At 39.6% G+C, this 23781-nt stretch overlaps 1 protein-coding gene across 2 annotated transcripts in view; it reads left to right on the top strand.

The window, feature by feature from the left end:
• Nucleotides 1–23781, top strand: part of rptor (regulatory associated protein of MTOR, complex 1) — a 228575-nt gene that overhangs the window by 159426 nt on the left and 45368 nt on the right. For both annotated transcript variants that reach the window (XM_034687742.1, XM_034687741.1), the window contains exons 17-21: nucleotides 1604–1795; nucleotides 6670–6810; nucleotides 8579–8699; nucleotides 11023–11160; nucleotides 14036–14191. In XM_034687742.1, the coding sequence (XP_034543633.1) occupies nucleotides 1604–1795; nucleotides 6670–6810; nucleotides 8579–8699; nucleotides 11023–11160; nucleotides 14036–14191 (748 nt within the window). The remainder of the gene's footprint in view (nucleotides 1–1603; nucleotides 1796–6669; nucleotides 6811–8578; nucleotides 8700–11022; nucleotides 11161–14035; nucleotides 14192–23781) is intronic.

Below are 23781 nucleotides of genomic sequence, written 5' to 3'. Positions count from 1 at the left end.
AAACCCAACCGATAATGTAGTTTGACATCTGTTGCATAAAAAGCAAAACTTGCTTATTTCAAAGCAACCTCTGTTGATAAATTGTCACTTTGGTAATCCAAACAAAAACGTATCTACTTCCTCATACCATCAGAAGCCCCACACATAATCACTTTTACAGTAACGCCGCTGAGAATAAGGTGGATAAAGGAAATGACTGGAATACATTTAAACCTCCTGAATCCTCCTGTGAAGTCACAGACTTGCAGTTACTCAAAGTACATTTAACTCCCTCTACTGATATTTCTAATGTACAAATGCAGCAAGAGAATTACAATGCAGTAGTTAAGGGAAGTTAGAAAAAGTTGATAGGAATATTTCTTCAAACGTTTCAGGTAAATTCTTTAATAAATGACTTAGAATGACTCAAACAGTAGAGGGATTCTTTTAGTATGAAAGTTCTGCAGTTCACTGACACAAGTTTGAGTCAGATTTAGAGAATGCAGAGGGATTATTTAAACGCTACACTCTACACATGCTTAACAAAAGCTTTATAGAGCTGGTGTCTTTTAATGATAAAAAACCTGCAGGGAGAATTGAGATGTATCAACGGTAGTGCTCAGGATCATCATAAATGCTTCACAGTAAACGCCTTGCAGTGTCTCAGAGAGTGAGCAGTCTTTGAATGTGAAATGTCACATTTTCAGGGTGCTTAAAGTTTTATTTACAGTTTAAAAACACAGAAAAGAAGAGCACATGATGAGTGATAGGAATCAAAACACTACTATAAAGGAACTTGAAGCAGCAGAGTAGTGAGTTGTTGTTGCATATGTGAACTGATTTCCATTAATTTTGCTTAAACCATTGAAGCACAGGTGATTCTGTCCTAGTCTGTCTTTTTGTGACGCTCAATACAAAAATAATTAAGTGGAGTGTCTTGCATTCTGTGGACATTGTTCTCGTTACCTGCTGGAAAGAAAAAAATGGTTCAAGAAACAGATCATGAAAGAGCTTGTTACTGTTCCGCTCAGAATAAATAAGTCATGAAGAAAGTTCAAAAGGATTTTGGCGTGGAGAGACCAGTTTCCATCCAATTTTAGACTCCCTCAAACCTTGATGGACCAATTACTCTGAGTTCACAAAGTAAGACTTGAAGAGGGCTGAAGGGTTCAAAGAAACGAGTCATACTGCTGCAGAGCTCATAATCTTTTCGTCCATCGCTCAGTGTGAGGTTACAGGTTAGTGCTGATTAACTGGCTAATGAGCTACAAGTCCGCTACCTGCCTGGAGCCTGTGTCCTGCTCAGGAGTTAACTCTGATACATAATGTACAGGAAATCCTTTTGTAAATCATTTAACACTTGTTAATCAGTGTTTACTGCTGCAAGTGTAAGTTCACGTCAACCCTACGGAGGTAACAGGAGAAAGTTTGTGATTGTTCTTGCTATCTGGACAGTTTGAAATTATGTCTTCCACTAATGGTCTTTCCAGTTTTATTGTTTAAACCTCACGTCCTGTAATCTAGAATTCCTTGAATATCCTAATTTGCAAATTTCTTCCTATTTAAACCTGAAAGTAAAAAGTGCACATCTGACCATCTCCCAAACTCTCCTCTCCTCCACCAGGAGGCCTGTCTGCAGGGCAACCTAATAGCCAACTGCCTAGAGCAGCTGTCAGACCCCCACCCTCTGCTCCGCCAGTGGGTGGCTATTTGTCTAGGCCGAATCTGGCAGAACTTCGACCCGGCGCGCTGGTGTGGAGTTCGAGACAGCGCCCACGAGAAGCTATACACCCTGCTGTCAGATCCCATTCCTGAGGTAAGAGGTTAAAACAAGAGTTTGACTACATCTGAAAAGTACAGAAAGATGTTTTTAAAACCCTGCACCTCCAAAACTGCAACTCTAAGAAGCACTAATTTCTTGTTTTTAACTATTTTTATTTATGCATGGTTGGCCAAGATTGATCATTTTCTCAAGCATCATTTCATTCCATAATTGTTCTTGTTTCAAGTGTTTTGATTCGGCCTTGTACGATTTTTAATCTCTTTTCCAGCCCGGGGTGCTTGTCACTAATGTCAAATTGATCTCTTTACAGAAAAATAGATTGCTTCTGTTATTTCAAAAAAACTCTGAACTAAAGAAGATGCAGACACAAACAACTCTTTGAAAATAGTTTTTAATCTTGTTTTTTAATTGGTTCAGAGCTTCACTCATGTTTTTCTTCTTTTTGTTGATATTTTAATTTCAGACTAAGTCAGTGTGCTCCCACTTGATCCTGATTTAGTAATTACAAACCAAATACATATCTTTCATAGTGTTAGATACTAAATTATGATTTTTTCGACATTCAGAAACAAGGTTAGCCATTCCTGAACAGCATGTTCCCTTTGCCTATCCTCTAGTCATTATCATAACCTGTAACATGCATCCATCTATCTATCTCCAACACTTATCCCATTCTTGGTCGCACAGGGGCCGGAGCCAATCCAAGCTGTAATTTGGCAAGAGGCTGATTACACCCTGAACAGGTCGCCAGCCTATCGCAGAGCTAACATATAAGCAAACCACCAGACACACTCAGATTTACACTTTAAACTTAAAGAGTGACCAATTAACCCAGTGAACATGTATTTGGACTGAGGGAGTACACATGGTGGAACCCATTAATGCACAGAGAAGACATGCAAACTCCAAGCAGAAGGGTCCGTAAGCCAAGATTTGATCCAGGAACCTTCTTGCGGCAACGTAACACGCTAAGCACTGCATCACTGTGCAGCCCCTGACCTGTAACAGTAGATCTTCAGGTCAAAAACAAAACAGTAACATGTTCCTAACTGTTAATAAGTGCAGTTTCCATACATTTCCATAAAATGTACATAAAATGTGCATAATTCAGTGTGACAGGATATTTGTAATTTTAAGTAATTTGTGGAGATACATTTTTCAATCTTGTGTCTTAACCATAGACTGTATAAAATATGGACGTAGTATCCGTGACGTCACCCATCTGTTTCTGAAGAGCTGCTTCTGTCAAGCCAGTGTGACGTAAAGAGGCAGAGTTTGAGCCCCCTAGCCAACAGCTACAGTGTTCCTGCAGGCAGCTGTGCCTCTCATTGGAAGACTCGTAATCTCAATATCTTCGAAATTGCCGCGTTAGAAAAAAATTCAACCCCTCACAGTGAGAGGACATCGAGAAATGAGCTATTCAGACTACACTCATCTTTTGTACCAGGCTGTAAACATGTTTATTTCTGCTGTAAAGATCGTCTTTTTCCCATTCATGTGTATGTGACTTCCGGTACTTCCGTACCTGGCTCCAAAAAGTTTCTGAACCCCTGCTCTAGCTAGCAGAAGTGCAAACTCCCGATAGTGAAAACAAACGGAACAAAAAGAGCGACACAGCTGCACAGAAACTCCACGTTGTAGACATCGCTGATCATAATAGACATCGCCATGCAGGAAGACAGTTTAAACTTTTTTAAATCTCTGAGAGATCTTCAAATACAGAGTGTGTCTTTACACCGGTGTGATTTTTTTCAGAGTTTATGGTAACTCAAATAAAAAACGTGACATTCGCTTTGTTTTATATCGACCACTTAGCAGGATGAATATCATGATTAAGCAGGTATATTTTGAGTTTGAGCTGAGTTGAGAAACATTTGTGGCCATTTTTGTCATTCAGTTCTATTTAGGTCATTAATGCACTGATCCTCTGATCATTATTATTATTATTTAATTATTTCAATAAGGCAGCTTCCTGATTCCTTTGCAGACTCTTCAGTTTTTTTCTTAGCTCATTTTATATTTTGAGGGAAAAGAGAAAGCTGAGATGTTGCCCATCATTGTTACTTGGTTGCACTAATAAATTGAAGTGCTGTACGTCTGTGGTTGCATTATTCTATTATCAATTTGCCATAATTTTTAAGTATGTAAGAGATGATTTCATTGATAGCCATAGACTACATGTCTTTCAATGTAGACTTCCACTGAGAGGAACATATTAGACTATTTAGGAACTAAATTAGGAACTAAAATTAGACGGTGATACCAGCTTGATCATCAATGAAAATGTCCTGGAAATATCCTGGAAAATGATCTCAGAAAAGAGTGGGAACCCTGATGTCATTTCTCAGTGCAAAATTACATTTTCCATAATTGTTATTTTCTATTCCTCATTATCCCTGGGATGACTTTGCTCTGTAGAGTCTGTAGATGGTGAGTCTGGTTTTACAGCTGTAGGTCTTGACAAGTAACAATAAATCTGCACCATGAAAAACAAACCAAAGACACAAATAAATATATTTAAAAGCCCGAAAAATATATTTTTCCTCAGTTCTACAAGACAAGGAAGGAAAGTCTTGTGCGCGCACACACACACACACACACACGCACACGCACACGCACACACACACTCACTCAAGTTGAGCAGACCAATACAGGTCCTAAACTTTTATGCTCATCATATGTAAACATGACGGTCAGCATCTGAATGAGTCTTGTGTGGACCAGAGGGACCAGGAGACAGAGTGTTGCCCTGAAGTTCACCCAGACACTGGGTGTCTTCACTCACACATATTTGCATCTATTGACACAGGATCACAACATGGAACATCTGTTTTTTGGAGTAACTCCCCCCTTCTCCTGGACAGACAGCTGCTCTGGCTGTAGGGTCGAAGCTGAGGTCTACAAGCACATCTGTCAAAACACACACACGCACACACACGCACACACACGCACACACACGCACACACACGCACACACACGCACACACACGCACACACACGCACACACACACACACACACACACACAGAGACACTGACACACACACACACACACATACACACACAAATTGAATCAGTTTTACAGTGTGATGTTTATTTTACAGTTACACTTCTTTCAGTAAAGTCATTTTCATAGTTTTTGTCCTGATTAGGATCAGAAGAGACAAAGACTGCATGCTTTTAATTTACTGCAACAGATGAAGATACAGCACATGTATCCATAACTGATGGTGTTTCAAAGTTTCTCCCCTAGTGTCAGATGCAGTGGCACCTTGATTGCTGCATTATTGCTATGTGTGTGTCTTTGTGCACCCCTGGAGCCTTATAGAAGTGAGTGGAACCAATGACATTTGAAACAGGGACAGGCAGAGATGGGAGAGTTCAGTGTCAAAGCAGAGAGTTTAATTAAGTTTAAGTAAACGTCTGAGGGGATGCAGAGAGGTTGACACTTTAGTTTAGTCATAGTTTTGGGTCATCACAGCATGCAAACAAATTCATTGGGATCTGCAGAGGTGCACGTTGACATGTCAACATCAATATGACGTAAAAGAGAAAAAAGCTGAAAAGGCTAATAAAACGACTGCTCCTTCTACATAAAATAATGAACATCAGATCTGGTATTTTCAGATTTTAAGGTTTGTTTGTGAATACCTTAGAGCTATCTTATCTTATTGTTCTTCTTTATTGCAGTTTGTGAGTGTTGTAGGCCTTTTATGTATTTCTTAAATCATTTAGTGGGGGGGGTTGGTTGCCTTCTGGAACAGGACAAGTTCCTTTATGAGAGATATGTTATTAACACTTTTTATTTGATTTTTTGTTTTGGAGGAGGGGGGCTTTATTTACTTTACTGGATAGGGATAAAGGGAAATTGGGAAAGCTGAAGAACTACAGGAATAGTGAGGGCTTGACAAAATGCAGCAAAGTTGAACTAGCATCCACTGCGACAAAGACTAGGGGGGGACGAGTCTAGCATAAGTGGATGAGTGTTCCTGAAAGAGCTGGGTCTTTAGGATTACTCAAAGGTAGAAAGGGACACTGAAGATCAAATGCAGTTGGGTAATTTATTTTACCACCAGGACACAACAGAGGAGAAAAGTCTGGCAAGTGACCTAAGGCCCTGTTGGGAAGGGAGTATCAGGCTTAGGCACATGTCCCACGCAAAGAGAGATTTAAACATCCTTATAGTCAAACAATGCCTTCGTTATAATGTGTAAAAGATTTGTGGGTGGGCTGGAGACCCATGTGACACTTTTCCCTCTTTAAAAGACATTTTCTTTCCCGTCTATCATTTAAATCCATCCATCCCCTATCGTTTATTCCACTTGAGGGGGTCATTTTGCTCTCATGTCACGGTGTTATTACAGTATGTTCCTTCAAGGTTTCTGCTGGTCATTTCAATTAAAGTGAAGCAAACCACATCAAAGCAGCATCAAAGTGTGCTGCTGTAGCATCACTTAAGCTGCATCACAAGATTAAACAGTGGCTGTGATGTAGTTTATCCTGTTGTCTGCAAAATGTGATTTCTCTTTCCACAAACAGTTTACAAATATTCACACTGCTCTGAGATTCGCTTCAATTTTGGAAACTAATCCCTCATGGAAAATGTGTTTTGTGCTGGTTTGGATTAAACATCCAAGCTGAAGCAGAGAGGCTGAGTAATGAGCTATGTTGGCAGAAAGCAGCTCACAGGAGAATACAGCACAGATAATGTCCAGTGCTGAAAGCTAAAACTACAACAACTGTCATCGACTGGTCTGAAAGAACAACATTCAGCATTTGTGAGTCTGACAAGCAAATATTTAAGTTTGAGAGCAGAGGGCACAACTAAAGGCTGAAAAAGACAAAAATCCTTTGCAATATTTACATGATTACATGGTGATTGACAGTGTATTGTGTTTGTGTGGCTGCAGGTGAGATGTGCAGCCGTCTTTGCTCTGGGGACTTTTGTGGGAAACTCTGCCGAGAGGACGGATCACTCCACCACCATTGACCACAACGTGGCCATGATGCTGGCCCAGCTCATCAATGATGGCAGCCCTGTCGTCCGCAAGGTCATTGCAACACAACAACACACACACACCTACGAACGTTAAAAACACTGAGCATGTTAAATAAGTGTCAGAATGCCATAATGACAAAAAATACAGAGCTGGATGCAAGAGAAATATAAACAGGTGTACTATAAGGATTTGGAGCACTATATTGCAGGTAAGGCCCCCAGTAATCTGGTTCAATCAATATTCTGAAATGCAGTACAAAGACTTAAATTTAGTTGCACAGTCCGTAAAGGGTAATGAAAAGACCTTTATCTACATGTGACAAAACCGTGGTAACAGTTGAAAACGTTTTTATAATGTCAGGAAATAATGATTTTTTTTTACAGATAAAAAGACAAGAAGATCGATACGACTGTTATGTAAACTGCAAAGCTGTGGTTGAGACAATATTAGCTTAAATTAGCATAAATGCTGGAAGCATGATGTCACTGCAACCCCCCATTGAGCGCTTATTGCATTCATTCATGCATCCTCTTGTCCGCTCTCCTCCACTGGCCTGGAAATCTTTCTGATGATGAAGGATCTTTAAGTTTCTTAAACGCACCAGATGTGACGAGGATGGAGAAGAGCGGGAGCGTAAAGAGGAGCTCACAGTGAGGGTTCACTGGTGTCTCCTACGCAGAAATCATTTGAACAAGCAGCGTGAATTCAGATTTTTGTACGTGTTACTCACACATTAAGGTTCTGCAGAAAAATTGTCAATTTTTAGACGCCTTCACGGCACAGTGTATTAATACACATAACACCTGTGGCATCTCGTGCCATATTTGTTATTTTGTTTGTACCTTATTTAACAGCAACATTGATCCAAACTAATGCAGCTCTGTGGAGTTTTATTGTGCTCATCACAGAAATGCAAGTCAAATGAAATGCCACAGAAATCATACCAAATGCCATTGATCTGTTCACACATTAGAGGATTTACAAGGAGGAAAAAATAAGTTAAAAATTAAGAAGCAAAGTAAATCTACTTATAATCAGCCATGTTCAACATTTTCCATATCTCACTTAACAAAGGTTTCTCATAAAAGACCTCTTCTGACTCAGACAGCCATTCATATGGGAAATAGATGAAAAGGTTTTGATACTGTCTCTTAATGAGGGATACCCGAACATTTGTACAGTGGGTTTGACAGAAGAGAGAGCTGTGCATCTCATTCCTAGAACCTGACATGTCTTTACACTAATGCGCTGAAATGAAGGATTTCTCATTTGGCAAATTGGCCTCCTGTGTCCTTGAGTCTCACCCTTGCGTCTCTCCTTCAGTTCTTTGCTGAGAAAAGCATTTAGGAAACAATGCAAGTGAGGGCTTCAAGGAGGTAAATTCATTAATTGAAAAGCGACAAATTTGAGAATGTCAGTTGCCCCGGTAGGCTACAAAGAAAGAAGTGTATTTACAAGATGCTCAACAACTACTTGAGGCTTTACAAAAGACTCTTTTAATACTTGAACTTATCATTCATCATAATCATTTTAAGCACCTCTCAAATGTGTATAGCCTTAGAGTAAATGTTCTTCCTGGACGGTAAGAAGGTCGGTACAGATGTTAAACGTGTAAAGGGCTGCAGACCTACAGATGTTATACAAATTTCTAATATCACCCTTATAATGATTGGTTCTAGAAAAAAAAATAGATATCAAAGCAAATAATTACAAATGTTGGGATTGAATTTATCATTGATACGTCAGAGTTTTGCCTGTGAAATTCTGCTTAGTTCAAACTTGTCGTTCAATGTGGTTGTGTGTTTCTTTGTGTTTACAGGAGCTGGTTGTAGCACTGAGTCACCTGGTGGTCCAGTATGAGAGCAACTTCTGCACAGTCGCCCTCCAGTTTATTGAGGAAGAAAAGAACTACTCTGTTCCATCACCAGCCAACACTGCAGGTACTCTAGATAGACACACACAAACACACACAAACACACACACACACACACACACACACACACACACACACACACAAACACACACACACACACACACACACCACACACACACACACACACACACACACACACACCACACACGCACACAGATAGAAATTTAACATTTTGTTCTTAAATCTTAATCTTACAGACAGAGTACTGTCTGCCCTGCAATGTTTGTCTGACTGCAGATCACTGCAGTAAAAACACACCCCTGAATTATTCAGATATTTTGGATAGGTGTCATGTGCCTGATGAAGAAATGCTTCATAATTCTATTAAAAAATAAAGACGTTGGAGAGCTGATGGCCTAGCGGTCTAAGCACCCAATGTACAGAGGCTATAGTCCTTGTCGCAGAGGTCGCTAGTTCGACTCCCGGCCATGACCATGTCCTGCATGTCTTCCCCCCCATCTGCTCCCCAAATTTCCTGTCTCTCTTCAGCTGTCCTATCATAAAGACACAAAAGCCCAAAAAATAAAAATAAAAAATAAAATAAAGATGTTGACAACAATGCTTCAACTGGACATTTGAGACCACTGTATGCCTGGTTTTAAACTCATCAATACATTCATTCATCATGGAAAGCAGCTTTTTTTTCTGTACTAAATAAACAGGTTTTGATAGAAATTATGGATTATTATGAAATTATGAAGTTTTCACCTTATTTAAGTGACTTTATAAAGAAAAAAAGATGGAACCAGAACTAGCAATAAGCTAAATTTCATTTTCAGTACCTGGGCAGTTTTTCAGAAACAATAAAACCCAAAGCAGTCTATCAGAGGTGTTCTTCTTAAACCCTTCTTTAAAGCAGCCTTTTTATTCAGCTGTAATAATCACAGCTTAAAGATTTGTATTAAACAACTCTGACACTGTAATGATACTGCCGTGATTTCCTGTTCTTCTTTATTAAGTTATGCTACTAGCTCTAGGACAGATGTTGTGTGAGGCAAATATGAAATAACATTATAAAAATGAGAAAAAAAACATTTTCTCTCTTGAAATATGTCTTAGGGGCTTTGGCTGTGAATCACTGTCAGAGTCATTATGTAGGGCTGGTGACTATATTAAGATTTGAAGGGGAGAGGACGAAGAGCTCCTGATTTGTCCTTCTTTAACAAGGAAAATACCAGCATCCTGTGAATACATGTTTTTAATATGTGCAAAGTCATGCTGAAGAGCCCTTGTACAATCCTTCACCAGTAGTTAAAAAACTGTTATTATTAAGATAGGATCTCAACTCTCTCCATCTGAGCAATATTACAAATATTTCAACCTCAGAGGTATTTTTTTCAAGTGGTTAGTCTAAAGTATTTTTTAAAGTTTCCAGGCATAAAAAGGTTCTTACCAGTCAGTTCAAGGCACCTCTTTTCTGATAGAGGTCTGTTGCTCATCAATGCAATTTGGGACTAAAGATTTGACACCAGAGGAAACTGTATTAGAAAACTGTATGCAAATGTCACACAGGACAACCTGGTGGTTTCAGCTCCACTCATGCATGTTGATTGCAAAGCCTGCGACTCAACTTGTCAAGACTCCAGCCTATGGTTAAGAACCAAAGGCATGTCAACGATTTAAACAGCAGAGCATAAAAAATGTGGCTTTAAATTCAGTCACAATCTGTCAAATTTTCAGCAGGTCGAAATGGCAGAGTTTGTTTGAGGATCAGAGGTTTCTGTGGGACACAAACGTAATAATTGACTGAAATACTGCCGAACAAACCAACCAAAATGTTGCCATCCTTGTTCAGTGGAACATTACATACACAATATAGTGTGAATGTTATATTGTGTATATTTCACTAATCTTTCTATAGCCACTTGTTCTGTACACAATGTTGTTTTTTGTTTTCCACTGGCCAACATATTTTTATCCGAAGTTGTTAAATTGACAAAAGCAGCTTGATCCCTTAACTCAAGTTTGAAGAGTTGCTTTGTTTGTTTTTGCTCCCACATCAAAGCTAGAAATTTAGCTGTTGCAGGACAAACACTAACAGCTTGTTAATTAATATCTTAAACTGCCTAAAAGTTAGTCTGAAAACAGTCTTTATTACTTACTATTAGTGATGCACCACTTCTTGTTGGTGTATTATTGGTGTAAAATGTCATTTTTTTGAAACATTGCAGACTGGCACATTACAACTTGTTAAAGTTCACCTTTTCTGGTCGTGCATCATTTGTCTGAACTGGCTTTAATGTTCTGATAATTAGAACAACATTAATTATCATTAGAAGGTGATTATCCATGCTGTGACCTGATGTATGTCCTCCTCTGTTTACATTCAGAGCCTGGCAACCTGACGCCAGTGAGGGACAGCCCGGCCATCCCACGCCTGCGACCAGTCAACTCCTACACCAACATTCGAGCTGCCACCACTGCCCGCCTGAACAAGAGCCTGCAGAATCTCAACCTCAACGAAGAGGGTAGGAGAGAGGGAGATAGCAGGAGAAATAGAATCAGGCAGATGAGGGAGAGATCAATGAGATGAGGTTTTAGATAAATCTGTTGGATTGAATGAAGACAATGAAGAAGATTTAAGTCAGCTGAATGAAAGAAATTAATCGGAAGGAGCCTGTCAGAGCATTTAATTTTAGGTTTTCCTCCTCCACATCAGCTGTGGACCATCAATGAAACAGTTCCTATTTCCCGAGACAGACTCAGTCAGCATTAATGCCAGAACTGACATCCAGTAAGAGGATGTGACCGGTTTGACAAGCAGGGAAAGTAGTTCATAGTGCGGTGTTGTAATATTTATTCCAATCCAGCTCTCATACATACACAGAAGTGACCAGAAAATGCCATAATCCAAGTCTGTTGTGGATTAAAACACAAATGTACATTAGATTTATTAAAACTGCACCGTTTAGTCAGGTTTAAAGCCTTGTGAAGATTTGTGCTTCCAAATTTATAATTCCTCTCCAATGGTGAACTGTGACCCTCTCCAAAAGCACTTTAACATCAGAATGTCGAGTCATTCAAAATAAAACAACACCCTCAGATGTGAAGGGCTCTCAGCCTAGCAGCACAAGTGCCCTTCCAAAGAGATTCTAAGTAGAGCAACTTGTCAGCTTGACTTAAATTGAGGCTGCTTTTTTAATTTAGTGCTCCAGTTTCCAAAAAACTCTTAAATTTGCTAATGTCCCATGAGAAAAGGATAATTGTTAATTTGTGGAGGTTCTTGGTGGAGGTCAAATAGTTCTGGCTCAGATTTGAGTGTGGATGAATCATAGGATGATCTCTCTCATTTTTTACCTCTGTGTCAGCCACAGCTAAGGCTGGAGAAATAATGTTTACTGGTTGAACATGCGTTTGTTTGTTTTTTCTTCTGCAACACTTGGAGGAACAGAATTCAAACTTGAAAGACGTTTCCAGTCGGATTCAAAGATGAACTGATTGTTTTTGGTAATAAAAGGTCACTGTGATCTTTTCATTAATTTTTTTTACCTGAACTTAAGAATTCATCCTCTATTTATGTCAGTTAAAATATGTTCTGTCCCATTCTTGAGAACACAATTTATCTGTAACTCTTGGAGAGAATCCCTTGAAATTTTGCAGAAGCATCCACTTACGATTGATTACGTTTTGAAAGTCAAAGGTCAAAATAACATAACCTTTACATCAGTCATATTCTCATGAATTTAATTTCCTGATTTGTTCATTTACTTTTCATCTAAGACATCAAAGCATTCCAAGATCAGTTTGTGGCCAAACTCTCCCTGCTCTTCTTCTCTAATGACACTCGCTGCTCTGCAGGGAAACAATGAGAGAGCCATTCTTTGGTATAATGTCCCTCCAAAATCACTTCCACTCCCTCTTGATTAGGCCTGCTTATCCTGATGGTTCATTCTAAGGATAATGTAACCTCACAAAAACAAAAATGTCCCCCCGTCTGGGTCAGTAGTTATACTGTCATTCATCTGTAAAGTAAAATAACTCAACTGGTTGGCAGACGCACCCAAGCAAGTCCTATTTCTAGTGCACTGGATAAAAAAGGTGTGTTCTATGTGCAGAATATTCCTCTGTAATATTACAATGTTTCATTGTAGCTTGTTGATCGCCTTGTGGCTGCCTTGGTAACACGGTGCTATAAGTGAGGAGTAAACATTGCAGAGGCAGAGCTCCTTTTTGACTCTGTGTATCTGAAATTCAGTGAATTCCACTGGAGCTGTCCATGGTGCTGAACTGCAGCACTCTGAAAGTTCACTGTGGGACAAACTCTCTGCTCTCACCCTTGTTCAGAAAACGTCTGCCACAGTGGATTGTGATGGATGGATTCCCTTCAGATGCCTTGCCAACTGAGCTGTTTTATAATTTTAGGTGGTTTCTTGTATATTTATTACATCTCAACAGCAATCAGCAGTTTTTAAAAGGATTTTCATATGTACTGTATGCAAACGCCATAAGACATAGGACTGAAGAAAATAACTCCTTAACTTTTCTTCCGTTCACTTCACTGTGAAGTCACAAATAACTAATTAACTAATTTCAGTTTCTTAATGAGTATGTAAAAATACAGCATTAGGGTTACATCAATTTCTATGACATTATTCCACAGTGAATTTAAAGCATTAAAACTATGTTGCTTCTAAAACTGGATGCATGACTATGATGGATTATCCTAAAAAAACAATTGATGATTGTCATATCACCAGAAAACATCATAATCACAGCTTTGTGAACTTGTGACCTGCTGTCACTGCAGCGCTCCTTTAGCATCCTGTTTGTGTCATTGCTCCATGGTTCAGACATCTCAAGCTAACTGCCCGCCCTCTGTCAACCTCTGCCAGACTGAGGAATGCATGAGCGCATAAGTGAAGCTAAATCAATGGCACTTGGTGAAGCGTGTAACCTACTGCTGACACCCATTTCTAATTCACATTCTCAGTGCTTATTCTTATACGCAGCAGTGTTTATCATCAACAGGCAAAGAGCCCAGCGTGTTTCCATTCTCTACCAATCTACATTTACACATTTCAGCCAGCAGTTGGTTCAGAGGATGCATGACTTTCTGGTTTGTTTGAGTCAGAGTAATGTTTGGTGATCAGGAGAGCTACTGCAGGAGATGACTGAGTCTGACAGCTGAAATTAAGTTATGAGTTTTTTTTTCTTTGCTTTGTTGGCCTCACACTCTAGGACGTTTATTCTGTTATTTCTCTTTAACAGCAACTATAAACTTTATTTATGCAAGACATCGAAAGCAGCTAAACAGCATCTTCATGTGTTATATTTAAGGAGCTTGTGATGTTTTTCATGATTGGCTCTGAAGCTTTTTGTGTCTGTGTGTTTACTTTCATCAAGGTGGACCACCAGCCTTCTCTCCTGGTAACCTGAGCACCAGCAGCAGCGCCAGCAGCACCCTGGGGAGCCCAGACAATGACGAGTACATCCTCTCCTTTGAGACCATTGACAAAATGAGACGGGTGTCCTCCTATTCCTCCCTCAACTCCCTCATAGGTAACAGCTTGTCAGAAGTTCTGCAACCCCTCTGGGGCTTGTCTGTGTGTTTCATTTCAACATGCTGTTTTCATTGTTGTTCATTCATACTTTCCACCTATTTGCTCACAAAGGCACATTAAAAAGTCATGGTGAGTGCTACACAGCCTGTGCAGACAGCTCTTTTTAGTCTTTTGTGCTGCAGGGGGTTTTGTAAATTCTGAGAAAACACCTGTGAGAATATCATTCTGATTTAGGGATTATTTGAGCTACGGCGAAGAGATGATACTTTTTTAATATAGTGTTGGATATGGTATGTGTAGGCATTTAGCAGGCACTGCAGCAGTACAAAAGGACACTATTGAGTTGAATTATTTACAGTGTAGGATACAGTTATTTTTTAATAAGACCTGTACTTCTGTAATCTGTGCGAATCTGTAGATTTTTGCTTTTCATTTTTAATGTGTCTGCTTCTCAAAACACATATTTATCCAAATCTGACCCAGCATGATAGCTTAGATACTCAAATATTCTTAATGATGATGAGATAAGCTGCAGAAAAGATAAGACATGGGTTGTCTCCTTAGTGGACAGGGGGCTTTTATTCCCTCATCAGAAACTGATATCTGATAATAGAAGAAGTCACCATAGCCATTTCAGCACAAAAAGAAACATTTACTGATTTGTCTATCTTAGTGAAACCTTTATAGCTTTGCTATAGCTACAGGTACAGGGCATTGCTGAAATCCACATGACAAGTCTACATACAATGATCTGTAGTGCGTACTCTCAGTTCAGACTTATCTATAGTTTGGTCCCCCGCATTGCGGATTAATGCAAGCAACAACATGAATCAAGCCAGCAGTCATTTTTAGAGGCTGTGTTGTTTTTTTACTTAGAATTTTAAAGTCCGTTGATTGATTGTACAATTTAGAACAGTCACTTTAAAAGTGTGGGCGGTGGCTCACTGGTGGGCCTTGAGTGTTCTGCAGGAAATAAATCAGAACAAATAAACCAAACCTTTTTGTTTTTGTATTTTATGCCACAGTTTTTGCTCTTGTTCTGTTGCTTTTCAAATTGTTCCATATGTGCATTGACAATTGATTCCCCCTTCGTGGCTCAAACAGATTCTTTCAGTTCCAAGGAATGAAAAGAAAACCTATTGTAAATATTGATTGAAGAATTTGTATCATTATTTGAGAGCATTCAAAGCCTTTCAAGTAGTTTGATTAAAGCGTATGGTGAACTTCCTGAATATTATAAGTATTCAAATTGGGTCGTGTCACTCATAAGTTCTGAAAAATTCTCACTTAAATATCATCTTTTGTACAGTAATGCTTTGTGAATAGTTTGCCAAGTGTGTATCTAGAGACTGGTAGCAGCATCAATGAAGAGGATGTACCCTGCTGAGTCAGGAACTGGGACAGTACCATATGTTTTAATACAGAGAAAGTACCATCCCATGATAGAACACTTCCGACAGCATGAAGCGTGAGAGGAAATGAGGGGGAAATGTAAGAAAATACACGACCATGAGAATGTGATGGCACCAGAAAACCTCAGGCATTCCATTCAATGGGTGAAATCCTGAGAGGGCAGTGACAGAAAGGAAAGCTTAGACTCTAAGAATAGAACAAATGTAAAGAAAGCTTTTGAAGATGTGTAAAGGACAGCATAGTTGGGGGGGTGGATGTGGGGTTGAAGCTGTGACTCACTTGAGGCCATTAAAGTGCTTTTCCTGGTGAACACTGAGCTCAAACCTGCTCACTTACCCCTCCTCTCAGGTGATCGGCGGGCTCCACCATTCGCCCTGACAGCCGGTTTGTGTGCGAGCAGGAAAACCATTAACTCACTCCAACCCCATTGAGATTTGGGAAAGAAAACCTTGGGATTCTCTATCTCTCTCTCTCTCTCTCACACTCTCACTCTCACTCTCACTCTCACTCTCACTCTCACTCTCACTGTCACTCTCTCTCTCTCTCTCTCTCTCCCTCTCCCTCTCTCTCTCTCCCTCTCCCTCTCTCTCTCTCTCACATCCCGCTGTGTGATTTTTTTTTGCAGGCCTCAATCGAAAATGAGTCAAAATGGAAAATCGAATGGAAAATAAATTGAGCTCTGGAGTACAGTGAATTTAACTTGGCAGGAAAGTAGGTTCAGGTACTATAATTAAATTTCATTTCAGCGTGTTTCCTTTGATTTGTTCCTTAAATGAATGCCACCTTATTTTATAAAGGGGAACATGATTCACTCAGGCTCAGCTCAGCCTCACACCAGCCCTTTGAGGAAACTGACCAAATCTCTCTGCTTTTGAATTCAACTCCAACATAAAAGTCACATGCATGTATTATTTGTGTTACACAAACAGACACAGTAGCAACTAAAAGCGGTTAAACATGCTCCCTTAATTGGTTCGCCAGTCAGCCCTGTGGTTTAAGTGCGCGCCCTATGTGCGGAGGCTGTAGTCCTTGTCACAGCAGTCACTGGTGCATTTCATCCCTCCCTCACGTTTCCTACCTCTCTCAGCTGTGCTATCAATAAGAACCACAACCACCAATTAAAATAAAACTCACAAAAAAGACCTTATTTCCTTTGAATGAATAGGCAGCAAGTCATCTTCAACATAAAGAACTCCTATATTTTGAACCTTTAAATTACTAAGTTATACAGACAGATCCATAGATTGCTTCAGCTGGTAGAGACAAAACATGCTGTAAAGGCTTTAACATTATCCTTTATAGCAGATGTCTAAAAGTACATCCTCTAGCTGTGCGTCTGAAGGGGTCCAATTTTTCTCCAGTCTCACACATTACAATGGAAGAGATCCCTACAGAGAGACAGCTCTGTGTGAACGGAAAGAAAACGTTTTAAAAGCACACTCAGACATGTCTTCTTTCTTCAAAGCCATGAGAACTCACTGATAAAAAAAGATGGTAGTTTCACGTCACAGTATTAGTGGTGGAACTACAAAAACTAACACAAACAAAAATCACACTTTTACCACTTTTTTAAAGCAGTTCAGTTCATTTTCGGAACAGTAAAGGAAACAAACTAAACACATACAATTTTTTCTCTTTTACTGGGAGCTTCAAAAACTTCCCCTTTAAGAAAGATAAAATGAAATAGAATAAAAAATAGAATAATGCTGCAACCTGCTACCAAAAAGATATCCAATAAATAAAAGATTTTAAGATAAATCACACAGAATATATTTTTCAAAGAACTCACACTTTCTTTCAAAGGGCTGATACAGGCACTGACACCTTTTGGGTTTGTTGAACTTATACTTTTTTTTGGATACCCTTTGAGCACGGACTCAACCTAAAGAACACATCGCAAGCCCTGGATGTCCATCTATCTGTCCTGAGTGTTCAAGCAGATTTTTTGGACAAGTTGTGCACAGCAGCTGTTTTCTGATTTTTCTGACCTTTAGACACGTTAGAATTTATAGTTTCATTGAAACTGAGACAAAATAAGTCACTCTGAAACATCTCTAATCCAGATACAACTTATTTTCAGGATTTAAGTAACCCATATCATGTTTAAGCTTTGAAATGGAGTGTCCCTTAAAACTGCCTCTTTGTGACATTTGTATTTTGACTTTTTTATTGCCTTATGCCAAGGTTACTTTGTTTTCTATTTAGAAAAAAATTGCTTTTATTTTGAAAGGAAATTTAAAAAAGACATTGTGTTAAAGCCATTACAGCCTACTGAAGCAATCACCTGGATCATTTCAGAATCTTTTTGCACCTATTTGCCATTTAAACATCAACATGTGTAAACAGTGCCCAGCTTTAAAATACCAGAGTATCCTCTAGTCTATAATCAACCCAACTTGAACATCAGCCCACTGAGTACTCTGACCATGTAACACCAGAGCTTAGACATAAATGTTCGATAAAAAATACAATAAAAGCACCCCGACAATGCACTTCAATCATTTCCATTTTATCCAGCAGATACAGCATTGGGTATGCAGTTAAAGCTTTTTTATGCAGCTTGTTGTCTGTTATTGCAGGCCTGCAGTCCCCATGTAAACAGGCTAAAAGACATACTGGCCTCTCGTCCACAAAGCCACCCACCAACAAGCTGAGACGAGTCCCAGCCTCCCATCGCGCTTGTTTATAACTGCAGCCTGCAGCGGCTGCATGTATAAACAAGCAAGGCAGAGTAGATGAATGGCTGTTGCTAGCAATATTCAGGAGCATAAAGAAATGGCTAAAATGCTAACTTGACTTCATATTATTGTCAAATTTAAGGCACTGTTGGCATTTACAGTTTTGTTGTCACTTAGATTTAGGCATCTGACTCAGCTGAGATTTCACTTGTCTTCTGACTGTTGTGTTGTTTACATATTTGTTCCTATCCTCTTTGTTCCGAGTTGTTCTCACAAAAGCCTTCGGGCTTTGTTTTTCATCTTGTCAGAAAAATGCATTCACTTGTTCCTCTTTTTTTTTGGTGTGAAGCAGCATACATTCTCCCTTTTTATTACATCTATGTTTTAACTCTGCAATGACACATTTTCAGAGATGCAATGGACTGAGTATTAGAGGGATAAGAAGAGATTTGAACCATAAAAGCTAGATGCAGCAGCTGCTGGCTTCTGGTCTACAGGATGCAAAAGCTGTGTGGGAGTCAGACCAGTCAGTCATTTATTGATTCACATATCATGCCTTCATTAGTTTTTTTTTTTTTTTTCATTTCTATCTCTTACATTCATTTTTATTCTCCTCTGATGTTCTGATTTAAAAAAAAAAAAATCTGAATTATAGCCCCACACTTTGTTTTTGATCTTAAATATTTGAAGCAGTAAATGTAAAAGTGTATATTTTAGTAATCAGTGTTGCAGTCATTTATATGCATACGCACTCTTAAATAATGTTACAAATAATACACACATCAATGTCCAGTGTTTTATGGCCAGTGCATACTAGTTGCATCCATTGGGCTGTAAGGGTCCAGATCACATACTTACATACATCTTCACATCAGCGTCACATGCACTAGACATCTGACGCATCTACTTCCTACTTGAGCAGCACCACCACTCACAAATGGTTCTCCAGTGCCTGTTTTTCTTTTCATGTTTAGTTTCCATGTAGCAGAGAGGGTACATTTCCTTTTCAAGTTTGTTCTTTGCATCACAACTTTCATGTGAAAAGCAGGGCACCTGTATAGGTACCGATATGTGTGTTTGCAATGTTCATAAATACCACCCTATTTCAGTGTTTGTGTTATAAAGTAGTCTTTTGCTTTGAGAAGTCAAACTCTGTGTTATTAAGGAATATGGTCGGCCTCGAGAGCGACTTGCAGATGACAGAAACATCGCTGTTATTCATCCACAGGCGACCATAAACATATACTCTGTAAAAAAAAAAAAAAAAAACATGAAAGTGCTCTTGGTGATGCCATCCATTGGGCATTATGATGTCCAAATATTGTGGTCGATATATTGGAAATACTGTCTCCAGTTGACTTTCAGGCTATCCAGAAACTGGGAAAGAGACAAAGCTGAGGCAGGCTAAATAAATCTCAGTCACTGGCTTCAACATGCCCTGTTTGTCAAAATAACCATGCCCCTAATTTTGCCTATTAATGAATAACTCTCAGCCCCAATTAGGTCTAAACAGATCTGTCATTAAAAATACATTTTAACACAGTTTCTACAAATAAAGGAATTAGCCAGAGAACAAACATTTTTTTGTTTGTTTGTTTGTTTGTACCAGGCTGTAACTATTTTCATTTTGCTTTAAAAAGAGAAAAAGGCTATCTAACGTTGTTTCCTTGATATTTGTAGTCAGCCTCCAGTGGATAATTGAGGAACTGCAGTGTTTTGAAATTCCAGGTTGGCTTCACCAGAGGTTGCCACTTGATGCTTAATAACTGTACAAGATTTCACATCAATACATCTGGTAGTTATCATGATAATTCACTCATAGCAAAAATGAATTGTAGAAGTGGATCAATAACGAGGGGATTGATCCTCTGGGAATTGTGGGTGTCCATGATCAGTGGAGCTGTGAAAAAGAGGGGACATTTTAAAGCCTTTTGGATGAATTAACTATGTAAATTAAGTCATAAAATGCCTGATAAAGGTGTGCCTAACATTTGCTGAAACTGCGTTGACATTTACATTTTGTCACATCAAGGGCTTCACTTCTCTTAAACCTGTGTCAGTGCCTTTCAGGCGCTCCCTCATTTCAGGAGCATCACAGACATGATTTGGATCATCTCCCTTTGAAACACATTTAAAATCTGCCTCACAGAGAAGTCCCTCCTCTGCTTTCAAATGTCTGATGCATTTTTTATGGCTTAAACATTTACAGCTCCCAAAAATCACTCTGTAGTGTTAAAGTTTTTTTTATATCGTCTGCCAGAATCGAGGATGAGGCTATAAAACAGTGAAGCGGGGCTTCATTTATCCAATAATTAACATCTACTATACTACTGTAGATCCCTTTGGATTTGCAGAAGTCAAGTGTCGAGTCAGGACAAGTCAGTGGTGCAGCATACAGTCAGTGAGTAATGTCAGCCGTCAGCCTCTCTTAGGTGGACTATGTAGTGTGCAGCTGTAATTTGTGTGCTCTGAAATGTAGTGCTGCAGTTAAATGGGAGAGGAACATATTTCACATTTATCAACTGGCTGTTTACTGCAGCAGGTAGCGCTCTGGCTAGCCACCGCTAATCATATCCTGCCCCTCAGGCTGCTCCATAATCACCTCTTTACTCCCTCACTCACTCTCTCCTCCACTCTTACACTCGCCCTCTCTATTTTTTTCATCCCTTACCTCTTCTCTCTCCTCCGCTTTCCTTTTTTCTCTCTTCCTTCTACTTTCCCCTTTCTCACCGATCTTTTCCATATCTTGCAGCACACTGGTTTCTGAAATATCTCATCTTTTCCCTTTTTCCTTTTCTCACTCTTTACTCCCTTTGGCCTCTCTGTGCCCCACCTTTCCAGATTCCTCCTTCTCTGTATTGTATCCTTCTTTTCCCCACAGCTTGAGCTCTCTATCCCTCTCTCCCTTCTCAGAATCATCCCTCTTTGCTCCATTGTCTTTGAAGCGAGAAACCTTTGAACCGTTGGATCTCCCAGGAGAGAACCCCAAGCTTTATATAAGAAGGTCCAGGATCCAGTCTTTCCCAACTCTCCAGAAGCCCTGAGGAGTTTGCAGCTCCAGGGCTTTGCCTGTGCTCCTCACAGGGAGGAAAGGGAGAGAGAAGCAGGGATATGATAAAACAGAGGGCATAAAAGTGGTCGACCTAAGGACCACATGCATGGTTGGGAAGATCTGAGGATAAGAAGAGAAAGCTAGGAGGCGAGAGGAAGCAGAAAAGTAGGAAACATGAGAAGCAGGCACAGCTGGAGACTAATACTTCTCCATGGCTGAAGCTGTAGGAGCAGATAGCTGACCGTTAAAACCATAGACTGTATATAAAATGGACATCATCTTGCTCGGCTCGAAATGAGGCTGCCACAAAAACTGTGGCTGGCTGCAGTATAGGTCAAAAACTCTGTCTCCCCCATTCAATTGAATGGGGCTGCGGTCAAGATTTAAAAAATAAATATAATTCGTACGAAAGTTTCTCACATCCGTATGCTGTGGTGATATGTAGTTATTATTTGACTGTTTTGTGTTCAAGGCCTATTTTTTCTGTAAAGTTTCTTTTTCGTTAGTTATTAGAAGTTAAAAAACGGGTTTTTACATCCGGGTTTGCTTTGATTGACAGCTGCTGTAGAGGGAAACTCCGTAGGACCTCGGGACGCTACGCTGTAGGGCGGAGCTTTTTACCGTTGAAACACACAAATTCCCTACTGCGCAGACTCTGGCTGCAGAAAATGTACAAGATGTCTGCGTTCTGGAACAGGATATTTTGGCTTTAAAACCGTACAATAGAAAAAGGCGACGCGACGCTATCCATTATATATACGGTCTATGGTTAAAACGGACATATCTTTAAAAACTGGTATGTTTACTGTTGCCAATCAACTTCAAACAGCCAGCACACAACTAATACACATATTTTGTATTCGACTGATGAAACATTTTTCTGCAGGGAAATCAACATGTCAACATGCTTTAAAGAAAGTTGAGACCTTAGACCAAAAACTTGAAGTCCAGCATCTAAAAAATCCTCTGAGCCATTTTAGATATTGCAGACACACACACACACACACACACACACACACACACACACACACACACACACACACACACACACACACACACACTTGCAGACACACACACACTGATAGGAAAGTGCAAGTTGGTGTTTTGGTCTAACTTGTTACACTGCTAACTGCTGACTTCCAGCCAATGTGTGCAGCTGTTGTAAATACAACCACGCATACCCATTTGGCTGAAAATCAGCAATAAACAGGGGTACTTGTTAAACTGGAACACAGGTATAGTTTTTTCCCAACTCCAGCTTCCCAGTGATTGGTTTTGCCTGCCTACGTGAACAAATTGTTGCTAAGTTGTGTCCCTAGTAATTCTGATTCCCACTGGCTAGGGTAATGATACTTCATTGTTAAGTTGGCTAAGAGTGCACCTCTTTAGTGTTGACCAGAATGCAACCTCAAAACCAGATGGTTTACTTTGATTTAGTGTAACAATAATCTCTATGACAAAGTATCTCTATATGGGTGTGGATTTCACTGAGTTGCATGAGTCATATGTCAACTCCAACTCCATTTGTTCATCACAAGTTGCCATTCGGACTATTGGGACTGAACGCTGCACAAAAAAAGGACATGTTGTGAGTTGGGACCTTAATGTCTCACTCAAGTATCTGAATGACTACTTGCTTTACCTGAAGTCACTGTCAGATTATAGCAAGGTTTTGAGATGAATTTTAACACCACAGGGACATTTGGAGGCACAGCAACAGGAACTGATGCTCAGTTCACTGCAGAGACAGAGTGCTCTTATACTTAGAGAAGCTGGACTGGCAGGTTCAGGTCAAAAACAAACAGATTTCAGGAAGTGATTTCTTTAAAAATGACAGCAGAGGGTTGGAGAAGTTGTCAAAAAGAAGAAACAAGCAAAAGAAAAAGAATAAAAGTTCTAACAAAGACACGGACTGATGAGTGAAACTGACAAAACTGTGACCCTTGTAGTCACCCTTGAAAAAACAACACAGAAGATTAAAATAGTGACAGACAAACAAAACCCCCTGACAGCCAGAGACCTTGTTCATTTGTATTCATGATAACATTTGACAGCAATAAGGCTCTGGTGGATAAGGAGAGCCAGCTGCCTGCGTGTGTGCCTGTGTGTGTGAGTGATGTGTGTGTTTGTGTGTGGGTGTGTGTGTTTGTTGATTAATGATGTACATTACCTAACATCAGAGGTCATTCTCCCTCTGCCACCTCAACATATCAAACGACTTGCAAGAGAGGGCGTGTGGCTTGATGCTAATGAGATGATTGTGCATAACCACTGAGCAGTTAGCTCTGCTGTTTTAATGAACCTGAATGGGGGCAATGATAGAGATAGAAATGAATGTGCTGTGTTTGTAGTAGGTGAATAATCTGTGTGTATCTCCTATGTTTAGTCCACTTTTTCAGAATGTTGTTTGCAAAGTTATAAAAAAAAAGATGCTGAACCCTTTGC

The sequence above is a fragment of the Notolabrus celidotus genome, chromosome 7 (assembly GCF_009762535.1).
Source record: "Notolabrus celidotus isolate fNotCel1 chromosome 7, fNotCel1.pri, whole genome shotgun sequence".
NCBI classification, from domain to species: Eukaryota; Metazoa; Chordata; class Actinopteri; order Labriformes; family Labridae; genus Notolabrus; species Notolabrus celidotus.
This window is presented reverse-complemented; position numbering and strand designations above follow the sequence as displayed.